Source organism: Mesoplodon mirus, assembly GCF_964341445.2.
Source record: "Mesoplodon mirus genome assembly, chromosome: 2".
In the NCBI taxonomy this organism is placed as follows: domain Eukaryota; kingdom Metazoa; phylum Chordata; class Mammalia; order Artiodactyla; family Ziphiidae; genus Mesoplodon; species Mesoplodon mirus.
Window position 1 is genome coordinate 188046438 of NC_138977.1, and position 26278 is coordinate 188072715.

At 35.1% G+C, this 26278-nt stretch overlaps 1 protein-coding gene across 1 annotated transcript; it reads right to left on the bottom strand.

Annotated features, from left to right (window-relative positions):
- Nucleotides 1-1284: 1284 nt before the first annotated feature.
- Nucleotides 1285-2120, bottom strand: LOC309797162 (small ribosomal subunit protein eS6-like). Its single transcript, XM_082610620.1, has one exon. The coding sequence runs from the start codon at nucleotides 2085-2087 to the stop codon at nucleotides 1338-1340; it is 750 nt and encodes a 249-aa protein (XP_082466746.1). The 5' UTR covers nucleotides 2088-2120; the 3' UTR covers nucleotides 1285-1337.
- Between the last annotated feature and the right edge of the window lie 24158 nt (nucleotides 2121-26278).

The window sequence follows — 26278 nt, forward strand, 5'->3', positions numbered from 1 at the left end:
ATTCTTTTCATTTAAGACACTATCTTCTTTGGAAAAGTAGAATTTTCTATATTTTACTCTTTACAATGGAATATGGTCTGTGATAATATGAATATTCCTAGAGCTTTTAATATTTTAAGTGTATTTAAATGCATTTTGAGTTATGAGTTTGTAAATTTGAAAGTCAGTGCTATTTCTTGGATTATTTATTAATGTAAATGAATCTCCCCCTCAAGAGAGAAAAAACATTAGTTATAAAGCACATTGTTTACCATATACTATAGCTTACCCATGATTTTGCTCTGATTTCAGCAAATTTGAAATAGGAAAGACCTGACCAAGAAACAATTTCTGATTGGTGTTACAATTTTAAATATTATCTACATTGAATATGGGGCATGTCTACCTATATCAGAGGCAGCTCAGCAAAACTTTTCTGTAGAAGAATAAATGGTAAATTGTTTTGGGGGGGTGGAATGGGCTCTATCATGATATTTTTAGAACCAAAACTGCCATTGATTATATTTAAAAGAATGGTTGTGGCTATTTACTTACCAACCAGACAACCAGCTTGATTTGTTACACAGGTCATGATTTGTAGACCCCTGGAGAGAGAGGAAAGGTTCCATCTCTTTGGATGAGAGCTGATAAACATAATAACTTGTATGGACTGTGAAACTAAGGAGGGTAAAAGCATGGGAGTAGCTAGGAACTTAGTGGCACTTTAGGTAGGAAAAGCACTAGAGAACAAGTATATGTAAGGGGCATCCATTGTCGGTAGAAACTCGACATAATTTTGGTGATGGAATGGGGTGAAGCACATGCATGGCATGAGACTTTCAGAAATCAGAGTAAACTTGCCTATTTAAGAAATGTGCTTGAGTCTTCATTTAGTTAGAGTATGTTGCTCACATAGTCAAGGTCATAAATGTGCTTCTGGAAGCATCATCTATATACAACTCTTGAAAATAAACAGGTTTAATTTCAAGATGTAAGAATGATTTTATATTGTAACTGATGTATAACATTATAGATAAGAAAAATCATTTTATTTTGTAACTGACCTATAAAATTACATTTTACTTACAAGGTTAGATGCTATATGAAAAGGAGAAAATCAAATTGATTTTATAGATGTGAACACATATTCTATAAATGGTTCAAGATTTTTTTTCTCTTTCTCATTTAACATAGCTACACTTGGAAAGGAGGACTATGTATGTGAATATGGGACTAACAGACCTTGTCTATTGGCATTTTAAGTCTATTTTTCTTTACTAAAGCAATGTGAAAATCAGTTTAAAGTTTTTTTTTTTTTTTGATGTCTGATCTTATTTATTTGTTACTCTTAGAACATCTCATTTTTGACTGGACTCAGGCTTAGAAGTAGAAGCTCTCAGAGAGGACAGCCTCCGTCTCTTGGCAATCTGTTCCTGGCGTTTTTCTTTGGCCTCCTTCATTCTCTTGGCCAAAAGTTTAGCATATTCTGCAGCCTCTTCCTTGTTTTTCTTAGTACGCTGTTTCTTCAGAGCAATTCGCCGACGTTTGTGTTGCAGAACTCGTGGGGTAACAAGACGCTGAATCTTGGTTGCTTTGGTCCTAGGTTTCTTACCTTCTTTATTTAGGGGCTTTCTCACAACATACTGGCGGACATCATCTTCTTTAGAGAGATTGAAAAGTTTGCGGATTCTGCTAGCTCTTTTGGGCCCCAGGCGACGAGGCACAGTAGTATCAGTGAGTCCAGGAATATCCTTCTCCCCTTTTTTTACAATGACCAAATTGAGAATGCTCAGATTGGCATCCACAATGCAACCCCGTACAGATTTGCACTTTCTTTCTCCAGTCCTCCTTGGTCTGTAACAGGAATGCCCCTTACTCAGTAGCAGGCGGACTCGGCCATGGGTCAAGACACCCTGCTTCATGGGGAAACCCTGTTTGTCGTTCCCACCACTGATTCGGACCACATAACCCTTCCATTCTTCACCCAGAGCGTCAGCAGCAACTTCTGTGGCCATACGCTTCTCATAAAAGGTACGAAGTTTTCGTTCATCGTCCACTTCAATGAGTTTCTGGCAGCCAGTGGCCAGGAAAGAGATGTTCAGCTTCATTCTGAAGAGGCCGACCGCCTCCGAGGCACCACGAAAAAGAGCTAAAAGTTTTAAAATTGTATATAAACAAAGCAATCACTATTTGTAGAAATAATTACAAAAACCAAAATACTTCTTAAAACATATCTGAGATAATAATGGTTTGAAAATATTGGTAAAATTTTGTTATAAGGGAAAAGGAAAACATAAAAGAAGAAAAAAATCTCTTTTTAAAAAATTCTATAAATTGTGGAGCAATAGGATTCTTTGATATGTTAATTATACCTCTATGTTTCAGCATTCAAGGTTCCCAGTAATTTGTTAAGTATTATTTTAATCAATTCAAACAGCTATAGTGCCAGTGTTTGATTTGGTTCTTGTTGCCAATAAGTTTCTGAAACTAATTAATGCTGATAATTCTTTATTAAACAATAAAGAAAGGAATGAATAATATTAATAGTTTATAAAATTTAAAAATGATTCCAAACCAGAATCCACATGACTTTTCTGGAGCATCTTTCATGCATATCATTAAATTAGGTCAGTCCATGTGTTTATATATGTTTAAAACATATGCAGAAAGCACATATATACTTTTAAGTGTATTGTATTATCCTCTAAATTAGTAATTAATTAGTGATTAATTAGTGATTCCTAATGGTGGCTTTAAGGATCTGTCCAATGTAATTGTCCCATGAAGTAGTAAAATCACCTATAAAGTGCTTAAATTCACTAAAGAAGTCATTATTTAAAGGTAGCGTATATTGAATCATTCTTCAAATTTAAGAATCACTTTTGTATTTAGGCATTTATCCTATAAACCAGCAGTTTAAATTTTGGGAGATAAGTTGATTTTCCTGATGGCTAGTCACAGCTGTGTTTCTAAAGTGACCCACTGATCACAGTTATGTAGCTATTGGTAATTTTTTTGTGTCACAAATGTAAAAATGTAATTCTAGAGTGTTGTTCTTTCCCTGTGTTCATTATCCCAAGGAGCCCCATGAAGGAGTGAGGAGACTCCAACTTTGGGGTCATTGTTTAACTGGGGAAAAAAATGCAAATGACTAAAGCATTAATGTAAGAACAAGAGAAGTAAAACTTGAAAGGGAATACCCAATGTCATCCAGAGAAAGATAACCTAGACGTGGACTATGGCATTGCTCATCATATTCCACTGATATCACAGTTTTTGGAGATGAATTCATTTTTCATAGTCCATGAGGTCTTTAGTCATTTAATGTATGTAACAAATTTCCCTTACTATGATTCTAAACTCACTAAGAACATTTTTGATAATAATATTGGCTTCCTATATAGTTGGTACTGAGAGAGAATTGGGTAATCAGAGGAGAATTGGGTAATGTATTTCTCAAGGTAAACTAATGAATTGGCATTTTGCTATTTATTCAGTATGTCTGACTAATTCATGAACTGAAGAAATTGAAGCACACATTATACTTACTTGAAAGGCAGAGGTCAGGCATTAAACCAGAGTCACTTTGTTCTGCCATTACTTTATAATGAGTCTTTAGGTGACAATACTTGCTGACATTCTTAGTCTCACCCATATGAACCTAATGCAGCCACTGGATGAGGTAAAGTTGAATCCTAGAAAATGGATGAATAATGGCACTCTTGTCATCTTACAGACTCTAATGGCTGCTTGGATGGCCATTTATAGAAAGTCTAGTGCTCAGAGTAGAAAAAATGCTTAGCAATAAAGTTCTGTTTGATAACATAGTACTCAAATTATAACTGTTGATATTTACCAGCAAGATTATATATTTATATTTTTGTCAAATAAGAGTCATTAGAATTTCTGAGGCAGAAGGAAAACTGAAGCACAACATTAGAAAAATCTCACAGTAAACTTCTCCAGGTTTTTACAAGTGAGGAAGGCATTGCCCAGTTGTCTGACTTAGTCTAGTTCTTTTCTGTTTTTTTTTTCCTTCTTTTCCTTTCTCTTTTCATCTTATCTTTATGTTAAATGTCTAAGGACAAAAATAAGACAACCCCTTTCATTGTTTTAACTCAATGTTTTGTTGCTTGAATAGTTGTTCAGTATTTTCTTCCTTTTGAAATGCTTTCATTGTTATTATCACACTTCCCTGGTATTGGAGAAATATGGGAAAATATTTCTTTTCTATATACTTTTAAACAAAAATGCAGTAAAACTTTGTGCTGCAATAAAACTGAAAAGAAAGGAATCCAAGGAAGGTTCTACTGATGCACAATATGTTAGAAGCATTGCATCTCATGCAGCAAGGAGTCAGACTTTACAGTGATAGAGACATGAAAAAAGTAACCTTTTCTGTTTTCCATGAATGAGCTTATCTGTCTCTAATGCCCCAGATCTGATAAACAGTGTAAAAGTAAAAATAAACACAAATATAATAAATAAGCTTATCCATTCAAGTTATCTCAGTCTTTTCTAGTTTAACATGATCTTTTTAAGGTAAACTCAGTTTCATTTAGATAAATGATTAGGCTTTCAAGGTTTCTCTATTCAGTCCCTTCCATCATAACCACCCCTCTCCGTACACGCACACGTCCTAGTCCCACCTACACCACATCAATGATTTTTTTCCCTCACCTAATAGTGTATGGACCCAAGGGAAGCTCATATTACAACCTGAGCAGGGAAAACAGGGATTTTTGTTGACGTTTTTGCTGGCTTCTGCTGACCTCTGATTGAAATGTGGACTTGTGTTTAATCAACAGCTTATCTGTGTTCATGGATTAGCTACTGAAAAGGCATAGTGAGTATCAACTGTGTAGTCTCTGCTTATACAACTCCTGGCTTTTCATCCCATAAAGCTGGACTGTTGTTCTGCCTGGCCTTCAGCTGGTTCAGCTGATCCTATGCTTCTCAACCAAGTCATGCCCATTGCTTTTAACTTATACTTACTATGGGCTTGCTATCAGTTTGCCTCTTAATACAGGAAGTCTGGTGACTAATAATTCACAGAAACTTTTGCATCCCACAGTGAACATAGGAGCATATGGATTTTTGTCAACGTCACACGCAGGCTACAGGGGAATAGACTTGACATTCTATCAGGCTGCTTCTCAGCCTAAACAAATGATACCACATTTATACTCTGCCACAATCACCTAATGTGGTCATGGAACATTCTAGAAGATTAGAGATTTAAATTTTTTTGTTGTTGTCAACCACATCTTTCACTTGTGTGGCTCTCTTTAGACCTTGACCTAGTTGGGTAGGTCATAGATTCTTCTCAGAAACATAGGCATAATTTTCACTCTGGTTTTATCCCCTCTGAATATTTCCTTTTGGCTAAACTACCCACTATCCAGAAAGGTTTTGCTTGTTGCTGTGGAATAGAAACTCCCTTTACACCATACCCTTTACCCCCTCTATGCCAGGGCTTATAGTAAAGTGCTTTACTCAGACTTCTAAGCTTCCCTCTTTTCTAGGCAAGGGAAACTCTTTGGAATTCAGAGAAATTATTTGATTCTCAGAGAAGCCTGGCTCTCAAGATTGTGCTCTTGCTTAAGATTCAAAACATCTGATTTGAATCTCAACCTGAGTAATGGTGCTTTTATTCTAAATTGTAGTTATTTCCATAAAATGATGACTGTCAGTGATACAAAGAATGTTGAGTCACAGAAAAGCAAGATTTACAGGATAATAAAAATATATTGGCTTTATATTTCAAATGCATGACACCTACTACAATATTCTTTCACCTACTCTATAGTCATATGCTGACAGTTTTCCCAGTAGCATTTGATATCTAATTATCTGATTTGTCATTGGATGAAAAGCATATATTTTCAAGTTGTGCCATACCACAGGCAAATCATTAAACATCTCTGAGCTACGATTTTGTTATGGATTAAATGAATATAAAGATAGTACATACCTCCTATGATTTTTGTAAGGATTAAATGAAATAATTTATGGAAAAAAACAGCATATTTCATGCCACATATTTCTTAGTTAAAAAGTTACCAGTTTTACTGTTTAGAGGTCATAATGATGATGATGGTGATTACATAAGACAAACCCTGAATCATTATGAATTACATTTGTCGAGATGGTGGAATTTAATTGAGACAATTTAATTTTATTTTTTTCACAAGAGTCACATTCAACAAAGTGGTTTAATCGAATCATGGAGAAAAATCTGTGAATGCACTAATTTGTGCAAGACTCTGAAAATGGCAAAATGTAGAGTCATAGCCAACTAATTCTAATTTAATGTAGGTATAGAAAAATGTTTCAAATAATGATTCATCTGACAATGTTCACTGAAGCAAGCTTAAAATCCAGAAGTTAAAATACATTAGGAACTCTAGACATTTGAAAAAATGTTGACACACTCTTGTAAAAATTTTATGTATGATATTTATAATATCTACCTGCAGAATTATTATGCTAAGAATAACTTAATTACAGTACTATCAAATCTATAGGTGAAATTTAGAATCCAGGACAAATTTCCCTCACTTTTAACACAATGGAACAACAAGTTCAACATAACACAGTTTCTAGAGTATCTGAAGTAGGCAGAATAATGGCCTCCAAAATATGTCCCATAGCCTAATCCCTGGAATCTGTGAATATGTCACCTTATAAAAGAAACAGGAATTAATCTTGGAGACAGAACTAAGGTTGCAGGTCAGCTGACTCTAAAATAAGGAGATTATCCTAGATTAACTAAGTGGGCCCAAGGTAATCACAAGGGATTTAAAGTTGGAAGAGAGTAAAAGAAGAAAATGTTAGAATGATATGATATGAGAAGGATTTCACCTGATGTTGATGATATTGAAAATGTATTCTGTCAGCCAACGAATACAGGTAACTTGCAAAAGTGAGGAATGGCAATTAAATAGATTTTTCTCTTGAGCTTCCAGAGAGGAACAGAGCCTTCCCTGATGACAACTTGAGCCCAGTAAGACCACTGTTTGACTTCTAACCAACAGAATTATAAGATAAATATGTACCATTTTAAACCACTAAATTTGTGATTTTTTTTTTTTTTTTTTACAGCAGTAATAGGAAAATAACACAGTATCTGAATCATGGAACATGGTGAGCAATACTCTCCCTCGGGAACTTTGTTTTACTCTCTTACTGACTCAAAGAATCAATTTAACTCATTCTGACAAATAAGGCACCACATCATGCATTGTCATACAGTATCTCTGACGCTTTTTAATATGCTTCACAAAGTAAAGTTTCCAGTTGGGTGTTGGCTGATGACAATAGTGACAGCAATATTTTTGCTTGATTCACATTTTATTCAGTGGTTCTCTGACATTCTATTAAACTGAATTGACAATAAATTTCAATAATGATTAGAAATTCTCTTTGAGGGCTCAGCCACTCTTTATAGGAAATTGTTCCTATGCTATAAAGAATCTAAAGCATATAGCATGCCGCTAAAGAGATAAAACTTATTTTTAAAAGAGCCAAACAGAAATTCTGGGACTGAAAAATAAAAAATTGAAATGAAACATTCACTAGAAAGTCTCAACAGTAGATTTGAGCTGCTAACAGAATCAGGGAACCTGAAGATAGATTGGTAGAGATTGTGCAATGTGAGGAACAGAGAAAAAAATTAAGGAAATTAACAGAACTTCACAGAAATGGGGTTAAGGAAAACAACATAAATGTATGGAAGTGCCTATAGGAGAGGAGAGACAGAAAAAGATCAGGGAGTGAAAAAAAAAGAAATAATGACTGAAAACTAATCAGATGTAATGAAAACATTAATCTATATATCCAAAAGGCCTAAAAACTGAAAGTGAATAAACACAAAAAGATCCATACTCATAGTAAAAATGTTTGAAGTCAAAGATAGAGAAAATATTGAGAACATCAAGATAAAATGACTTGGTATATTCAAAGGAACCAGATTAAATTAATGGTTGACTTATCATCAAACACAGTAGAGGTCAGAAAATAATGGGATGCCATATTCAAGGTGCTGTAAGAAAAGAAAAAGTCAACCAAGTAGCTTATATCCAACAAAGCTACTTTCTAAAATTCAGGGAAAATAAGGATAATTTGAGACAAACAAAAGAGTGAGAAAATTCCTCACTAGCAGATCTGCCTCACAAGAAATATTAAAGGATGTTTATCAAAGGAAATTCATCAGGTTGACAGAAAAAGACCTCAGATCGTAATTCAGGTACATACACACACACACACAAAATTCCAGTAAAGTAATCATATAGGTAATTATAAAAGACTTTGGTTGCTTATTTCATCTTCCTTCCCTTAACTGATTTAAAAAGCAATCATATGTCAAATATGTATATAAAGGTATTTTGGGTCTATAAATTATAGAAATATAATATATTTGGTAATAAGAGCACAAAGGAGGTAGGTGGAGTGAAGCTGTACCAGATGATGCTTCAAATCCATAGGAATAAATAACCAAAATGTTAAATAAGACAGTTAACAAAACATACTCTATAAATATTTTCTTGCTCTAGTTTCTTCACTCAGCTTCTTGAAAAGTAAGACATTTCTATAAAGTAATTATTATAATTAACAATTTTAATTTTAAAAATTATAATGCAATAAATATAGCAATGTGTTAAAGGGTACTAACATATGTATATGTAATATATGACAATAATTGCACAAAAAAGGAATGGAAAAAATGGGCTATATGGAGTAATGTTGCTATATTTCACTGGAGATAAGTTAATATAAAGGTGAAGCAGTTTCTAATAAAATAAGATGTATATTATCAGTACTAGATTGATCACTAAGAAAAATTTTAAAATATGGTGTACATATCATTAAAACATTGAAATATGGTTCAACCAGTGGATCAAAAGAGAAATCAAAAGGGAAACAAAAAATCTGTTGTGACAAACAAAAATGAAAACACAACATACTAAAATTTATGTGAAGCAGCAAAAACAGTTATGAGAGGAAAGTTTATATTTGCAAACCATTTATCTGGTAAGGGGTTAATACAATTCAATAACAAAACAAAAATGAAAGAATGCAAAATGCAACAAACACAAATACTCAAATTAAGAATGGGCAGAGTACCTGAATAGACATTTTTCTAATGACAATGTACAAATGGCCAACAGGTATGTGAAAATGTTCTCAGCATCACTAATCATCAGAAGAATGCAAATCAAAAACCATAGTGAGTTATCACTTCACACCTATTAGAATGACTATTATTAGAAAGATAAGAGATGTCAAGTGTTGACCAGGATGTGGCGTAAAGGAAACTCTTGTGCACTGTTGGTATGAATATAAATATTTGTATAGCCATTACAGAAAACATTATGCAGGTTCCTCAAAACTTAAAATAGAGCTACCATATGATCCAAAAATCCAACAGAAAACATGAGCAAAAAATAATAGATATATCATACTTCAACAAAATTAAAACTTTTGTGCTTTAAAGGACATCATCAAGAAAGTGGAAGCACAACAACAGATTGGAGAAAATATTTGCAAATCATATGTATGATGAAAGATGTATACTGAGTATATAGTAAAGAACTCAGCTCAATAATACAAAGAAAATAGCTCTATTAAAACTATGCAAAGGAGGGCTTCCCTGGTGGCGCAGTGGTTGAGAGTCTGCCTGCCGATGCAGGGGACACGGGTTCGTACCCCAGTCCGGGAAGATCCCACATGCCGCGGAGAGGCTGGACCCGTGAGCCATGGCCACTAAGCCTGTGCGTCCAGAGCCTGTGCTCTGCAACGAGAAGGGCCACAACAGTGAGAGGCCCGTGGACCGCAAAAAAAAAAAAAAAAAAAAAAAAAAAAAAAAAAAAATTGCAAAGTGAAAGTAGACATTTCTCCAAAGGAAAATAAATAAAATGTTTAAGAAAAAATAAAAATGACCAAGAAACTCATAATAATATTCTCATAATTAGCCATTAGGAAAGGCAAATAAAAACCACAATAAGATACAGCTTCATACACACTAGGAATGCTATAATCAAAAAGACAGATTGAAAGCAATATTGGTGAGGATGTGAAGAAATTAGAGCCTCCATACATTGCTAGTAGAAATGTAAAATGGGGCAGACATTCTAGAAAACATTTTGGCTGTTACTCAAAATTTTAAACTAAGAGTTACCATATGATTTAGCAATTCCATTCTGGTATATATCTAAGAGAAAGGAAACCATATGACTATATGAAAACTTGTATACATTATTATTATTCATAATAACCCCAAATGGAAATGAGCCAAATCAACTAATAAATAGACAGATGTAATGTGGTATATTCACACAAGGAATATAATATAGCAATAAAATGGATGAATATGCATGCTACAACATGAATACATCTTTAAAACATTATGCTAAGTGAAAGAAGCCAGTCATAAAAGACCACATATTGTATGAGTCCACTTATATGCCATGTCCTGAATAGGCAAGTCCATAGAAGCAGAAAGTAGATTTGAGGTTGCCTGAAACTGAAGGAGGTGAGGGGGGATAAGGAATGACTGGTAATGTGTATGAAATTTCTTTTGGGGATGAAAAAAATGTTATAAAATTGATTGTGATGATGGGTGCAGACCTCGTGAATATACTAAAAAACATTGAATTTTTGTATCTATAAATCTGTTAAAGATGCTCTGAGAACATAAAAGGAGTAGTTTTATCTTTTGGAGGGGATAGGATTTAAGAATAATTTAACTTAATAATTTTAATTCTAGTTACATTAAATAATATGAGCCAAAATATAGAGGTGATAATGAGCAGGAATTATGTGGTAAATCATGTATAATCCTGATGAGAGGAGGTAGGAGACATGAAGGAAAATAGTGAAATATAAGTTCAAGAAGTTAATATGTGAGTAAAATTTGGATAAAGCTGCCAAGGTGAAAGAGTTAATGTTATAATGTGTGCATAATTTGGAGCAAGCAAAGGTTTCTGAGGTAGCAGATGTGAACACTCTAGTGACTTAGAATTCAATTCAGTTTTAATAATGCTAATGCATTTGAAGGTTGTATTTTAAGCAACCAAACCCTTATAAAATCCCTCACCCATAGTGGTCTTAATGTCAGAAAACATAGGCAAATATAGCTAATGAATGGCTTACAATAAAGAATTTGGTTGATGTATTGCCCCTTGGCACCAACACATAGTTTAGTGTACTCGCAAAAGTTACATTTAATGTAGTGCATTAATGCAGGATTTTCATCTATCTTTGTGTAAACATCTGTTATACATTACCTAAGATGACTTTTGTCTTTGATTTTTACTGAATTCACTGTATATTTAACATATCCCAGAAGGAATGAGGAGAGTTCAAAAAGTTTTTCTACATTTCTAGACTTTGTAGCCACCAGTTCGATAACATATCACTATTAATATAATCTCTTCATATATCCACACCACTATTTTATGATTCTCTCATGCCCTGTATTTTTAAAATTCTTTTTAAATTTTAGTTAAGTTTAAGTTCATATGAAGACAAAATCTGTGCCTTTAGTAACAGACATACAAGGAAACCATAAAGAACAGATAATGGAATAGAAAATATCTCACAAACTTTTAAATACTATAAATATCAAATTGCAAGTTTATTTACTAGTGACAAATTGATTACCTAAAAATCACTTACCGTTCTTTGCTGTAAAATCATATTTTGGTTGTCTTTGATTATCTTTTAATTCTTTGCGTTAAGGGTACATTGGAGTAAGAATGCAAATAAATGGACCTTATAATTTATATACACAATGAGTAATATCAGCCTAACCTTGATACTTCCTGAACACAAGAACAAGTGCTAAAGTAATTGTCTATGGATAAGGATTTAATTTTACTTTACATAGCTTTCAGAGTTATTAACAGAGTCAATTTAAAAGTAACAGTGTTACAATATAATAATAGTTCAATGGTGAATCCATAATTAAAATATCCAATTAATATTGCTCACCTACGGTACATGAGTTTAAAAGAGGCTAGCTTTGTAAAGGATTTTATCAAGATTTCCTTAGCAGGAAAAGTGTACTAATTAAGGGAAGCAAGTAGGGTTGTTTAATCTGAAACTGGCAATTGGCTTGATGCTGATGAATTCCTATATCAGAAAAATTTTCAGGAATAGAATAGTGTGATACCTTCTTTTCTCTTTTATTTTCATGTGTCAGGTTGTGGGAGATGAACTTGAATCTTTCTAATCTACCCCTCAAGAATAATCAAGTTTTTCTATTTCATACCTGTTGTTCTTAGCAATTGGTGGGAAAAAGAAAAGGAGAGATGTCAGGACCAGAAAGCAACATAAAACATTTTATATAAGCATTGCTACTATCATCAAATTCATTAAAAACTTCAATTCATAACAACTTGGAATTACTCAGCTTTTTGTGAGCTTTTTATATACAGTTTAAGTTGAGTGTGAAGGCAGTGATCTTTTTTTTTTTTTTTGGGAACCAAGAATAACTGTTTTTTTTTTTTTTCCTGTCCCCAAAAGGCTATATTAGATTTATTTTTATTAGTTTCTGCTTTATAACAAAGTGAATCAGTCATACATATACATCTGTTCCCACATCCCTTCCCTAATGCATCTCCCTCACTCCCACCCTCCCCATCCCACCCCTCAAGGCAGTCACAAAGCACCGAGCTGATCTCCCTGTGCTATGCGGCTGCTTCTCACTATATATCTACCTTACGTTTGGTAGTGTATATATGTCCATGCCTCTCTTTTGCTTTGTCACAGCTTACACTTCCCTCTCCCCATATCCTCAAGTCCATTCTCAAGTAGGTCTGTGTCTTTATTCCCGTTTTACCCCTAGGTTCTTCATGACATTTTTTTTTAATTCCATATATATGTGTTAGCATATGGTATTTGTCTTTCTCTTTCTGATTTACTTCACTCTGTATGACAGACTCTAGGTCTATCCACCTCATTATAAAGAGCTCAATTTCATTTCTTTTTATGGCTGAGTAATATTCCATTGTATATATGTGCCACATCTTCTTTATCCATTCATCCGATGATGGACACTTAGGTTGTTTCCATCTCCGGGCTATTGTGAATAGAGCTGCAATGAACATTTTGGTACATGTCTCTTTTTGAATTAGGGTTTTCTCAGGGTATATGCCTAGTAGTGGGATTGCTGGCTCATATGGTAGTTCTATTTTTAGTTTTTTAAGGAACCTCCAAACTGTTCTCCATAGTGGCTGTACCAATTCACATTCCCACCAGTAGTGCAAGAGTGTTCCCTTTTCTCCACACCCTCTCCATCATTTATTGTTTCTAGATTTCTTGATGATGGCCATTCTGACTGGTGTGAGATGATATCTTATTGTAGTTTTGATTTGCATTTCTCTAATGATTAATGATGTTGAGCATTCTTTCATGTGTTTGTTGGCAGTCTGTATATCTTCTTTGGAGAAATGCCTATTTAAGTCTTCTGCCCATTTTGGGATTGTGTTGTTTGTTTTTTTTGCTATTGAGCTGCATGAGCTGCTTATAAATTTTGGAGATTAATCCTTTGTCAGTTGCTTCATTTGCAAGTATTTTCTCCCATTCTGAGGGTTGTCTTTTGGTCTTGTTTATGGTTTGCTTTGCTGTGCAAAAGCTTTGAAGTTTCATTAGGTCCCATTTGTTTATCTTTGTTTTTATTTCCATTTCTCTAGGAGGTGGGTCCAAAAGGATCTTGCTGTGATTTATGGCATAGAGTGTTCTGCCTATGTTTTCCTCTAAGAGTTTGATAGTTTCTGGCCTTACATTTAGGTCTTTAATCCATTTTGAGCTTATTTTTGTGTATGGTGTTAGGGAATGATCTAATCTCATACTTTTACATGTCCCTGTCCAGTTTTCCCAGCACCACTTATTGAAGAGACTGTCCTTTCTCCACTGTACATTCCTGCCTCCTTTATCAAAGATAAGTTGACCATATGTGCGTGGGTTTATCTCTGGGCTTTCTATCCTGTTCCATTGAGCTATCTTTCTGTTTTTATGCCAGTACCACACTGTCTTGATTACTGTAGCTTTGTAGTATAGTCTGAAGTCAGGGAGCCTGATTCCTCCAGCTCCGTTTTTCGTTCTCAAGATTGCTTTGGCTATTCGGGGTCTTTTGTTTCTCCAAACAAATTTTGAAATTTTTTGTTCTAGTTCTGTGAAAAATGCCAGTGGTAGTTTGATAGGGATTGCATTGAATCTGTAGGTTGCTTTGGGTAGTAGAGTAATTTTCACAATGTTGATTCTTCCAATCCAGGAGCATGGTATATCTCTCCATCTATTTGTATCATCTTTAATTTCTTTCATCAGTGTCTTATAATTTTCTGCATACAGGTCTTTTGTCTCCTTGGGTAGGTTTATTCCTAGATATTTTATTCTTTTTGTTGCAATGGTAAATGGGAATGTTTTCTTAATTTCATTTTCAGATTTTTCATCATTAGTGTACAGGAATGCCAGAGATTTCTGTGCATTAACTTTGTGTCCTGCTACTTTACCAAATTCATTGATTAGCTCTAGTAGTTTTTGGGTAGCATCTTTAGGATTCTCTATGTATAGGATCATGTCATCTGCAAACAGTGACAGCTTTACTTCTTCTTTTCCAATTTGGATTCCTTTTATTTCCTTTTCTTCTCTGATTGCTGTGGCTAAAACTTCCAAAACTATGTTGAATAAGAGTGGTGAGAGTGGGCAGCCTTGTCTTGTTCCTGATCTTAGTGGAAATGGTTTCAGTTTTTCACCATTGAGGACAATGTTGGCTGTGGGTTTGTCATATATGGCCTTTATTATGTTGAGGAAAGTTCCCTCTATGCCTACTTTCTGCAGGGTTTTTATCATAAATTGGTGTTGAATTTTGTCGAAAGCTTCCTCTGCATCTATTGAGATGATCATATGGTTTTTCTCCTTCAATTTGTTAATATGGTGTATCACATTGATTGATTTGCGTATATTGAAGAATCCTTGCATTCCTGGAATAAACCCCACTTGATCATGGTGTATGATCCTTTTAATGTGCTGTTGGATTCTGTTTGCTAGTATTTTGTTGAGGATGTTTGCATGTATGTTCATCAGTGATATTGGCCTGTAGTTTTCTTTCTTTGTGACATCCTTCTCTGTTTCTGGTATCAAGGTGATGGTGGCCTCGTAGAATGAGTTTGGGAGTGTTCCTTCCTCTGATATTGTTTGGAAGAGTTTGAGAAGGATGGGTGTTAGCTCTTCTCTAAATGTTTGATAGAATTCGCCTGTGAAGCCATCTGGTCCTGGGCTTTTGTTTGTTGGAAGATTTTTTATCAGAGTTTCAATTTCAGTGCTTGTGATTGGTCTATTCATATTTTCTATTTCTTCCTGAGTCAGTCTTGGCAGGTTGTGCATTTCTAAGAATTTGTCCATTTCTTCCAGGTTGTCCATTTTATTAGCATAGAGTTGCTTGTAGTAATCTCTCATGATCTTTTGTATTTCTGCAGTGTCAGTTGTTACTTCTCCTTTTGCACTTCTAATTCTATTGATTTGAGTCTTCTCCCTTTTTTTCTTGATGAGTCTGGCTAATGGTTTGTCAATTTTGTTTATCTTCTCAAAGAACCAGCTTTTAGTTTTATTGATCTTTGTTATCGTTTCCTTCATTTATTTTTCATTTATTTCTGATCTGATCTTTATGATTTCTTTCCTTCTGTTAACTTTGGGGTTTTTTGTTCTTCTTTCTCTAATTGCTTTAGGTGCAGGGTCAGGTTGTTTACTCGAGATGTTTCCTGTTTCTTAAGGTGGGATTGTATTGCTATAAACTTCCCCCTTAGAACTGGTTTTGCTGCATCCCATAGGTGTTGGGTCATTGTGTCTCCATTGTCAATTGTTTCTAGGTATTTTTTTATTTCCTCTTTGATTTCTCCAGTGATCACTTCGTTATTGAGTAGTGTATTGTTTAGCCTCCATGTGTTTGTATTTTTTACAGATTTTTTTCCTGTAATTGATGTCTAGTCTCATAGCATTGTGGTCGGAAAAGATACTTGATACGATTTCAATTTTCTTAAATTCACCAAGGCTTGATTTGTGACCCAAGATATGATCTATCCCAGAGAATGTTCCATGAGAACTTAAGAAAAATGTGTATTCTGTTGTTTTTTGGATGGAATGTCCTATAAATATCAATTAAGTGCATCTTGTTTAATGTATCATTTAAAGCTTGTGTTTCCTTATTTATTTTCATTTTGGATGACCTGTCCATTGGTGAAAGTGGAGTGTTAAAGTCCCCTACTATGAGTGTGTTACTGTCGATTTCCCCTTTTATGGCTGTTAATATTTGCCTTATGTATTGAGGTGCTCCTATGTTGGGTGCATAAATATTTACAATTGTTATATCTTCTTCTTGGATTGATCCCTTGATCATTATGTAGTGTCCTTCTTTGTCTCTTCTAATAGTGTTTATTTTAAAGTCTATTTTGTCTGATATGAGAATTGCTACTCCAGCTTTCTTTTGGTTTCCATTTGCATGGAATATCTTTTTCCATCCCCTTACTTTCAATCTGTATGTGTCTCTAGGTCTAAAGTGGGTCTCTTGTAGACAGCATATATATGGGTCTTGTTTTTGTATCCATTCAGCCAATCTGTTTCTTTTGGAGGGAGCATTTAGTCCATTTACATTTAAGGTAATTATCGATATGTATGTTCCTATTCCCATTTCCTTAATTGTTTTGGGTTTGTTATTGTAGGTATTTTCCTTCTGTTGTGTTTCTTGCCTAGAGTAGTTCCTTTAGCATTTGTTGTAAAGCTGGTTTGGTGGTGCTGAACTCTCTCAGCTTTTGCTTGTCTGTAAAGGTTTTAATTTCTCCATCAAATCTGAATGAGATCCTTGCTGGGTAGAGTAATCTTATTTGCAGGTTTCTGTCCTTCATCACTTTAAGTATGTCCTGCCACTCCCTTCTGGCTTGTAGAGTTTCTGCTGAGAGATCAGCTGTTATCCTGATGTGGATTCCCTTGTGTGTTATTTGTTTTTTTTTTCCCTTGCTGCTTTTAATATGATTTCTTTGTGTTTAATTTTTGACAGTTTGATTAATATGTGTCTTGGCATATTTATCCTTGGATTTATTCTGTATGGGACTCTCTGTGCCTCCTGGACTTGATTAACTATTTCCTTTTCCATATTAGGGAAGTTTTCAACTATAATCTCTTCAAATATTTTCTCAGTCCCTTTCTTTTTCTCTTCTTCTTCTGGAACCCCTATAATTCCAATGTTGGTGCGTTTAATGTTGTCCCAGAGGTCTCTGAGACTGTCCTCTGTTCTTTTCATTCTTTTTTCTTTATTTTGCTCTGCAGCAGTTATTTCCACTATCTTATCTTCCACCTCACTTATCCATTCTTCTGCCTCAGTTATTCTGCTATTGATCCCATCTAGAGTATTTTTTATTTCATTTATTGTGTTTTTAATCTATGCTTGATTCATCTTTAGTTCTTCTAGGTCCTTGTTAACTGTTTCTTGCATTTTGTCTATTCTATTTCCAAGATTTTGGATCTGGGAAATAGAATCTTGGATCATCTTTACTATCATTATTCTGAATTCTTTTTCAGGTAGACTGCCTATTACCTCTTCATTTGTTAGGTGTGGTGGGTTTTTATCTTGCTCCTTCACCTGCTGTGTGTTTTTCTGTCTTCTCATTTTGCTTATCTTACTGTGTTTGGGGTCTCCTTTTTGCAGGCTGCAGATTCGTAGTTCCCATTGTTTTTGGTGTCAGTCCCCAGTGGCTAAGGTTGTTTCAGTAGGTTCTGTAGGCTTCCTGGTGGGGGGGACTAGTGCCTGTGTTCTGGTGGTTGAGGCTCGATCTTGTCTTTCTGATGGACAGGTCCACGTCTGGTGGTGTGTTTTGGGGTGCCTGTGGCCTTATTATGTTTTTAGGCAGCCTCTCTGCTAATGGGTGGGGTTGTGTTCCTGCCTTGCTAGTTGCTTGGCATAGGGTGACCAGCACTGTAGCTTCCTGGTCGTTGACTGAAGCTGGGTGCTGGTGTTGAGATGGAGATCTCTGGGAGATTTTCACTGCTTGATATTATGTGGAGCTGGGAGGTCTCTTGTGGACCCGTGTCCTGAAGTTGGCTCTCCCACTTCAGAGGCACAGCACTGACTCCTGGTGCAGCACCAAGGGCCTTTCATCTATGTGGCTCAGAATTAAAGGGAGAAAAAGTAGAATGTAAGAATTAGTAGAAGAAAGAAAAAGAGAGAGAAAGAAAGGAAGAAGGAAAGAAAGAAAGGAGGGAGGGAGGGAGGAAGGAAAGAAAAAGAAAGAGTGAAAGGAATAAGGGAGGAAGGGAGGGAGGAAGGATAGAAAGAGAGAAAGAAGGAAAGGAGGGGCGGAGGGAGGGAGGGAGGGAAGGTAGGAAAAAAAGAAAGAGCAGGTAAAGTAAAATAGAATAAAGTATGAAATATAGTAGCATTATTAAAATTAAAAAGTAATTATTTAAAAAAAAACGGACAGATAGAACCCTGGGACATATGGTGGAAGCAAGGCTATACACAGAGAATCTTACACAGAAGAATACACATACACATTCACAAAAAGAGAGCAGGGGGAAAAATCAAAAATCTTGCTCTCCAATTCCAGCTCCTCAATTTGGGATAATTCGTTGTAAAAAGAGGAAAAGGGCGAGAAGTCTGAAATCTTGCTCTCTAAGTCCACCTCCTTAATTTGGGGTAGTTCGTTGTAAAAAGAGGAAAAGAGGAAAAGGGGAGAAAGTCTTAAATCTTGTCCTCAAAGTCCACTTCCTCAATTTGGGATGATTCGCTGTCCATTCATGCACTCCACAGACGCAGGGCACATCAAGTGGACCATGGAGCTTTAATCTGCTGCCTCCGAGGCTGCACAGAGAGATTTCCCTGTCTCTTCTCTGCTCTCACAACTCCCGGGTCTCAGCCTTGGACCCGGCCCCGCCTCTGTGCGTAGGTCGCCGGAGGGCGTCCGTTCTTCGCTCGGACAGGACGGGTTTAAAGGAGCCGCTGATTCAGGGGCTCTGGCTCACTCAGGCAGAGGGGAGGGAGGGGCGCGCAGTGTGGGGCGGGCCTGCGGCGGCAGAGGCCAACGTGACGTTGCAGCAGCCTGTGGCGCTCCATGCGCTTTCCCAGGAAAGCCGTCCCCGGGTCCCGGGACCCCCGCTTTGCCCTCCACACCCCCGTTGCTGTGCTCTCCTCCGCTACTCCGAAGCTTCCCCCTCCGCCACCTGCATTCTCCGCCCGCGAAGGGGCTTCTAGTGTGTGGAAACCTTTCCTCCTTCACGGCTCCCTCCCACGCGTGCAGGTCCCGTCCCTATCCTTTTGTCTCTGTATATTCTTTTTTCTTTTGCCCTACCCAGGTATGTGGGGAGTTTCTTGCCTTTTGGGGGGTCTGAGGTCTTCTGTCAGCATTCAGTAGGTGTTCTGTAGGAGTTGTTCCATGTGTAGATGAATTTCTGATGTATCTGTGGGGAGGAAAGTGATCACCGCATCTTACTCTTCCGCCATCTTCCTCCCATCTATGCCTCTTGCCAATAGTGTTGCTAATTCATAATTCTGACAGCAACACATTACATGTTATTCTTAAGGGAAAAAATTACCAAAACCTTTTATTGCTCAGTTAAAGAATCTATATACAATTGATTACATCTGTCTTATTAAATGTCTTTTTAGAAGATTTGTTCATTCAATCATACAACAAATATTAATTGAAACCCTACTCTTTATCAGGCTCATGGAGGATAAAGATGAACTCAGGCTGGGACCTCAGAAAGCCTGCTGTATTGATGGAAGATTAATATAAGAATAATAATCTGTAAATATAATATAAAATATGATAATTGCAAGATAAATTTCTATGAGAATGATAAATAATGTACTAGATACAGAGTCACGAAGAGGACATTTTAAACCAAGTGACGGGGATCAGGGTAGGCTTGCCAAAGAGGTCGAACTTGTGTTGAATTCAGAACTTCCAATAAAAGGAAGACCAAGAATGGACGAATGGTAGAGCAAGCCAGAAATTGGAAAAGAATGCATGGGGCAGGCCAGAGGTTTCCTCACACAGCTCCAGGTGATTGTTGCCATGTAAGTTTTCAAAACCAGTAACATTATATATTCTTTGATTTTCCAGTAGACCCAGATAGATATTCAGAGTTTTGTGTAAAAGTTCCAGATAAAATATGGCAACTAACCTAATTATTTTATTAATCATTCTAACAAGGCCACACAAGACATACCTGCTGGCCAAATTTGACCTGTGGGCCACACTTTTCAATCTCCTGTAGTCATAAATCATGATAAATCAAAGAATGTATATAATACTTTGGGATATAAAACCAATCAAAAATTCTAAATTGATTATATAACTATTAAAAACTCATGTTTACACTAAAATCTCTCTCCAACTTCAGGAAATCAAAAGTGTATTTAAGAAAAAAAATACATGAGATTATATGTTTGATGTATAAAACAAAGAAAGATACATAAAAGTTAACTAAAAGGATGACATGAATTTGAAAACCCCGGCACTCAAAATGGCAAATAAAATTGAGATGGGTTAGATACAAATATTGAACTTCTCTAAGTTATGGATAGGTGTTCTTTAAAACTTAGAAATATAGAAAGGGTCATCCACTGCAACATGAATCTTAACACAAGGTTTAAATTACACATAAACATATTAAATGAGGGGCATAGCAGAAAAGGAAACATCACAGATCCACTCATGAGAATAATGAGACTTCAGTGGCAGACAGCATGCTTTTAAGGCACTTATATTGGTATTATTGATGATATGATAGTCATCATTAAATAGACTGTTAGCTACTTAATCAAAAAGTAATTTACCATTGAATAGGCAAAGTTCAGATAAAGCCCCATATCTGCTTGTCAGTTTTCAACAACCTCGTGTTTGGAGAACAGTTCTATATGTTCCATTCTGGTAAAGCTGTGCGCTTACTAATAGATACTCTGGGTTTACTCTGAGACTCCTACTTATCAAACTTGTTTCCAAAGTAGAAATTCACTATCATCAACTCACATTTGTTAGTGAAAACTTGTCTAATGGACTTTGCAGGGTGTGTACTTGGTTTCCTTGTTGAAATAAATAAAATTTCAGGGGTGTAATTCTTTGAGAAGACCAATACTGATTCTAATTTGCATAAAGCTCTTTTTAGTAATGCCAAAGTCACACATCCTTATTTTGTTAATATGGATGCTCTCATCATCTAATACATATATACACTTAGGGAATTTTTACTTTATTTTCCATTGTCATGTTAGTCTGAAGGAATGGGTGACTTTAAAAAATTGGAGAGAGGGTAGAAAAGATGAGAAAAAGACAAATACTTAGATTATTTAAATAAAAATGAGAGGAGTATCGATGTTTGCTAATTGCGGATTAGGTGGAGGAATATATACATTTACTCCTTCATATACTTTTAAAGAATTAGGGCTAGTTTTTCCCTTAATAAAGCAAGGTGAAAATAGTACTGGTGATAACAAGAATCAGAATGAACTGTAAAATATTTCAGGAATTTTATTTTCTTCTTGAAGTTTGTAGAGTTTATGAGCATTCCAATGGTATCCCCAATTGTACAAGATTGATAACCCTGCCTGTTTTTCTGGAGGAAAATATTAGTTCACATTTCACAGAAAGTAATGTTTCAACTTGAAACTATTGGGTTACATATACTTGAGGGGACTCACCAGAGAGAAATGTAAACATGTCTGCAGTCTAAATTTATGTCCAGGCTATTCAGCCAGCATGTATTGAGTGCTTTCTAAGTATCAACAGTATAGACACAGAAAACGAAATAGAGAATTGTAGTGTAATGTGGTAAAAGTAAAGATGAACATACACATGAGGTACTCTATAAAACTTGGGGAGAATTTTTTATTTAAGGGTTCATATTTTGTGGTTCATAGAAAGTACTTTAAAGACAGTATGGTTTGAAGTTGTTCTTAAAGAAGAACTGAAAGTAAATCAGGCACAGAAAGTGAGTGAAATTATTCCAGGTTACCAGAATTTACTCCAAAATGGAGCAAATATTTTCCATAAAAGAATGTTCAGGGAATATGGATTTATAGAAGAGAACAAAAGGTTCACACTGAAATATATTTGAAAAGGTGACTGTTAAGGAGAAGAATTATATACATTCTATATACTCATAAAATGCAAGTATATTTATTTTACCTTTTATAAAGAGGGGAGAATATTAGAATATAAGAGAACAATGTATCTACATATCATTAGAAGCAAAGGCTTAATATGGATCATGCCAGAGTTATTTCAATGACCATATTAAAAACAGAGAGTAACACTCTCCACCAAAAAACCAGGATACTGAAGTTCAGATATATCATTTGTTAAATGAAAGTATTGATCTTGACTCTAAATTATTTGATAAATTTAACATTCTATAAATCTTTTTTTTATGGAAGTATAGTTGATTTACTCTATGATTCTTTATAGCAGTCCCCCCACCCCACCCCAAGCAGAATAGCTCTCTATTGTAAGAAATCCTTAAAGGGAACTTAAAAAACCCTGAAATTTAGACTATGCTAATATTTTCTGTAGCTTCTCCTGGCTCCTCTTACCTGACATCCCCTGAAGGGATATGACAGATCTGATTTTCTGTTTAATTTCAGATAATGTCACTTCACTGCTTTCCCCTTATGATGGGTCAAGGTCTTGAAGACTTGAAGCAGAATCAGTAGAAATATGGTGGTACTTCCTCAAAATAAAGGCCTGAAAATCTATAAAAGTTAGAAAATAAATATGAATTTTGAATAGCCATTTTTGGATCTTATGGCCTTTAGTGTAAATAATTAACAAACCAGAATCTTAAAAATGTTGGAATTCCCTGGCAGTCCAGTGGTTAAGACTCCACTTTCAATGTAGGAGATGAGGGCTCAATCCCTGGTCAGTGAATTAAGGTCTCATATGTTGTGTGGCGCAAGCAGCCAAAATTTTTTTTTTAAGTCTTTGAATAAAAGTGTAGAAGAAGATAAATTTTTGGAGTAAAATAAGGGAGAAGATCACCATCATGGGTGAGAAAGTTTTAAGTATAAGTTTGCCTCCACAAAAACCATAGATATATAATAACCTCATGGAAATGTGTACTGAGGAAATTAGTATTGATATCAGCCTCCAATACATAAGAGTGAAAATTTATCACATTATTTTTAAAACCATTTGAATACCCCTCAGCTCACCATTCTGTCAAAGAAACAAAGACTCAGTCACATTCAAAGAGAATATGCCCCATTTTCATGATATTCTATCGGAACCTTTAATTTACATCATTCAAAAATTTGAGAAACCACCTCTCATGTTTAGTTCTTCATCATATCAGGTTCTGATGTTCCTTGTTCTTTACAGGCAAGCTTGGACACACTGAGTATTCAAGTTATCAAGTACAGTATAGTTCTATCCTTCCCGGAAGCTATCTTACTTGTGATATATTCTTTTTTTGTGCTTGACCCAATAGTGAAAAGTACAGAGACAGCAACCATGGCACACTAATCAAGTGAGTTTGATTTCAGGTTATGACGGGATGAATTTGTATGTGGTTTGTTTTACTATTTATTACTTTGTTGGTATGAGGAAGGAGTACCTTAATGAAGTCATCTAGGAATGAAAGATGTCCTTGCCATTCTGTTCTTAGTAGAAATGTTTGCCTATTTTTTCAGAATTCAGTTATGTTCTTTGCATAATTAACTCTTACAGTTTCAGGAAGGTAGATTCTTCTTTGTATCTTGTCTTCATAACAAGGAAATTACTTGCTACATCATCTAAATTGATATATTGTATGTCTAATAAATTAAGAAAGTATTTCCTCCCATGCATATATAACTTCTTGATTATACCTTACACATCTCCTGGTCAAATGCATGTTATATACTTATTGTCAACCAAACACATTAACCTTGTCCAGTAGAATAGGCTTCCTTTCTGATCAGTTCTGTTCACCACTCTTCCATTGGCAGCATGAATCTTCGAAATATCTTACATCCTGATTGAAAAGAAACCCACTCTATACTTAATCTCTTTCTATTTTTCTGGTTATCACTTCCTGTCACACACAGTCTCCTATCAAGACTCACCTATGTGGTAACAAGCAGGATACAAGCCATTTACCAGTCCCATCACTTGAGAAAAATCTCAAGAATCACTCCCTATCCAGTTTTAGCAAATAACATAAATCAGGGGGTTCTGGCATTCTCCATTCAACTCAGATGACCAATTTTCATCTTCTTTTCACTTGGCAAAAGCAAGTTTGAATCCTGTCCATGAACTTAAAACAAATTAATTACATATTTGGAGGAGAAATGGCACATATATGACTCGTAAGGTAATCTGAGATTTTTAAGATATGTAATGATGACTTCTGCTCCTCAGAATGGAGGAAGAGAGGTAAAATGTATGACTTATTCTTCCTTTATAGATTACTGCCATGGCTTCCAAAAAATAGACTCTAAAAAAAAATAACTCACCCTATGAAACTTGTTATTCACTTAAGGCAAACAATAGATTTGTTAGATATAGCTGTTTATATAGATATCAGTTGAGGGATGATATTACACTCTATCATTATTTGAACTAGAACTCTACTTTTGCTATAGTTACTTGTATACCAAAAAATGTATGAAAAAATGAGAAAGTTTATAGAGACAGAATTGTTTAGTAATTCTGTAAGTGCACTTTTGGGGAAAGAATAAGTGTTTTTAGCTAAATGGGAATGAATAAAAAATTGGTAGTCTCAAGGTATTTAATGTATACAGATTCTAGCACCTTGAAAAATGATTTAGAGTGATTCAGGATGGGATAGAAATACTGATAATTCAGGTAATTTTGGCTGAAAGAAGAAAATTTCCTGCTGGGTTTTGAGACAACTTGTCCTTGAAATATATTTCCAAAATGTATTCCAATTACACATTTTCTGTATAAAATTTTCTATCAGTGTGTACACTTTATGTAGACACTAGTCTACAATTTTGTTACACTTTAGTAGATCACAGTTTCCTACTGGTCAGTGTTTCTCAAAATGAGACTCTCAGACCCACCTGCAACAATACTACCTACCAACATATCAAGGAAGATGTGTTTTTACAGAGCCCACTGCTTCATACATTATGGATTCTTGTTTTCTATGTAACCTATTATTTAATTAATGAGTGCATGATATCCCTTCTCTGGCAGAAGAGACACTTCAAAGTTTCACATAAGATCTGTATCTGTGAAAGCCTTCTTCTGTCTCATGGACTCCTTTATTCTATTCAGTTTTAAAGGTTTTTTCTTACACATATTTACATCCTTAATATCTGAAACAGAGTCAGGGTCCACAAAACTTTGTTGACAAAATAAATAGATTAAAATGAAAATGTGAAATGACAGTGGAGAAATTTGATAATTAACTTTTTATAATTATGTGAGAAAAATACAGATTGGGTGACATGTTGAGTTGGATGTGTTATCAAATTAAGCATTATTAAAAGTCCAACGATCAGTTCTTCTGCAAATCTAATACATGATTTTCCAGTATCTGTTTGATTATTTCTGGTTGTAGCTTACAACTTCACAAGACAGACAATTCAATGGTAGAGCATGTCTCTTAAAATTTTTCTTCCTTATAGTTAGGTTAAATCTACTGCATGATATCTAATTTCCTTCTACAGAGTGACACAAAGTAACTCTTCATTCTTTTGACAATATTGCAGACATTTGGAAACACCTGTCATGAGTTTTCATATTATCCTCTCTATCTAGGTATTCCTAATGCTTTAATTATCAGTTATATTAGCAAATCAAAATTCCTAGAGACTGTCTAGTCTTACATGTGACTAGTCTCAGAGAAGATAAATGATAATTTGCTGATATTTATATACCTAAATAGTAAGAGTTGAAATCAGAAACCAGGTTATATTCTTCAGTTTGAACTGAAAAAAAAAAATCTCTCATCTCTGTCTCTATGTATGTTAATTACAGTGCCTTAAATATTCTAGAGTTAGACAGTTGTGGCATTGGCTTGTGTCTCTAATATGAGGGCTGAAGCTTGCATGTTTCTTTTGGTTTTTATTTCATGGATACAAGATGACTGTTGCAGCTTCTACCATTAAATCTACATTTCAGAAAAAAATGTAGAAAGGAGAAAGGATCTTGCCTATGAAAAGAAATAAAAGGCTCACTCAGGAATCCCACAAAAGCCTTCCACTTACCATTTTCACTGAAAATTGGAGATGTGGAGTGAGTGGGTTATTGGTCAGTTGACCACCCTTGTATGCTACATGTATCTTCAGATCTTAGAC

What these genes read in the sequence shown, in the direction of transcription:
- LOC309797162 (XM_082610620.1), bottom strand. Translation starts at nt 2,087, where the DNA reads ATGAAGCTGAACATCTCTTTCCTGGCCACTGGCTGCCAGAAACTCATT.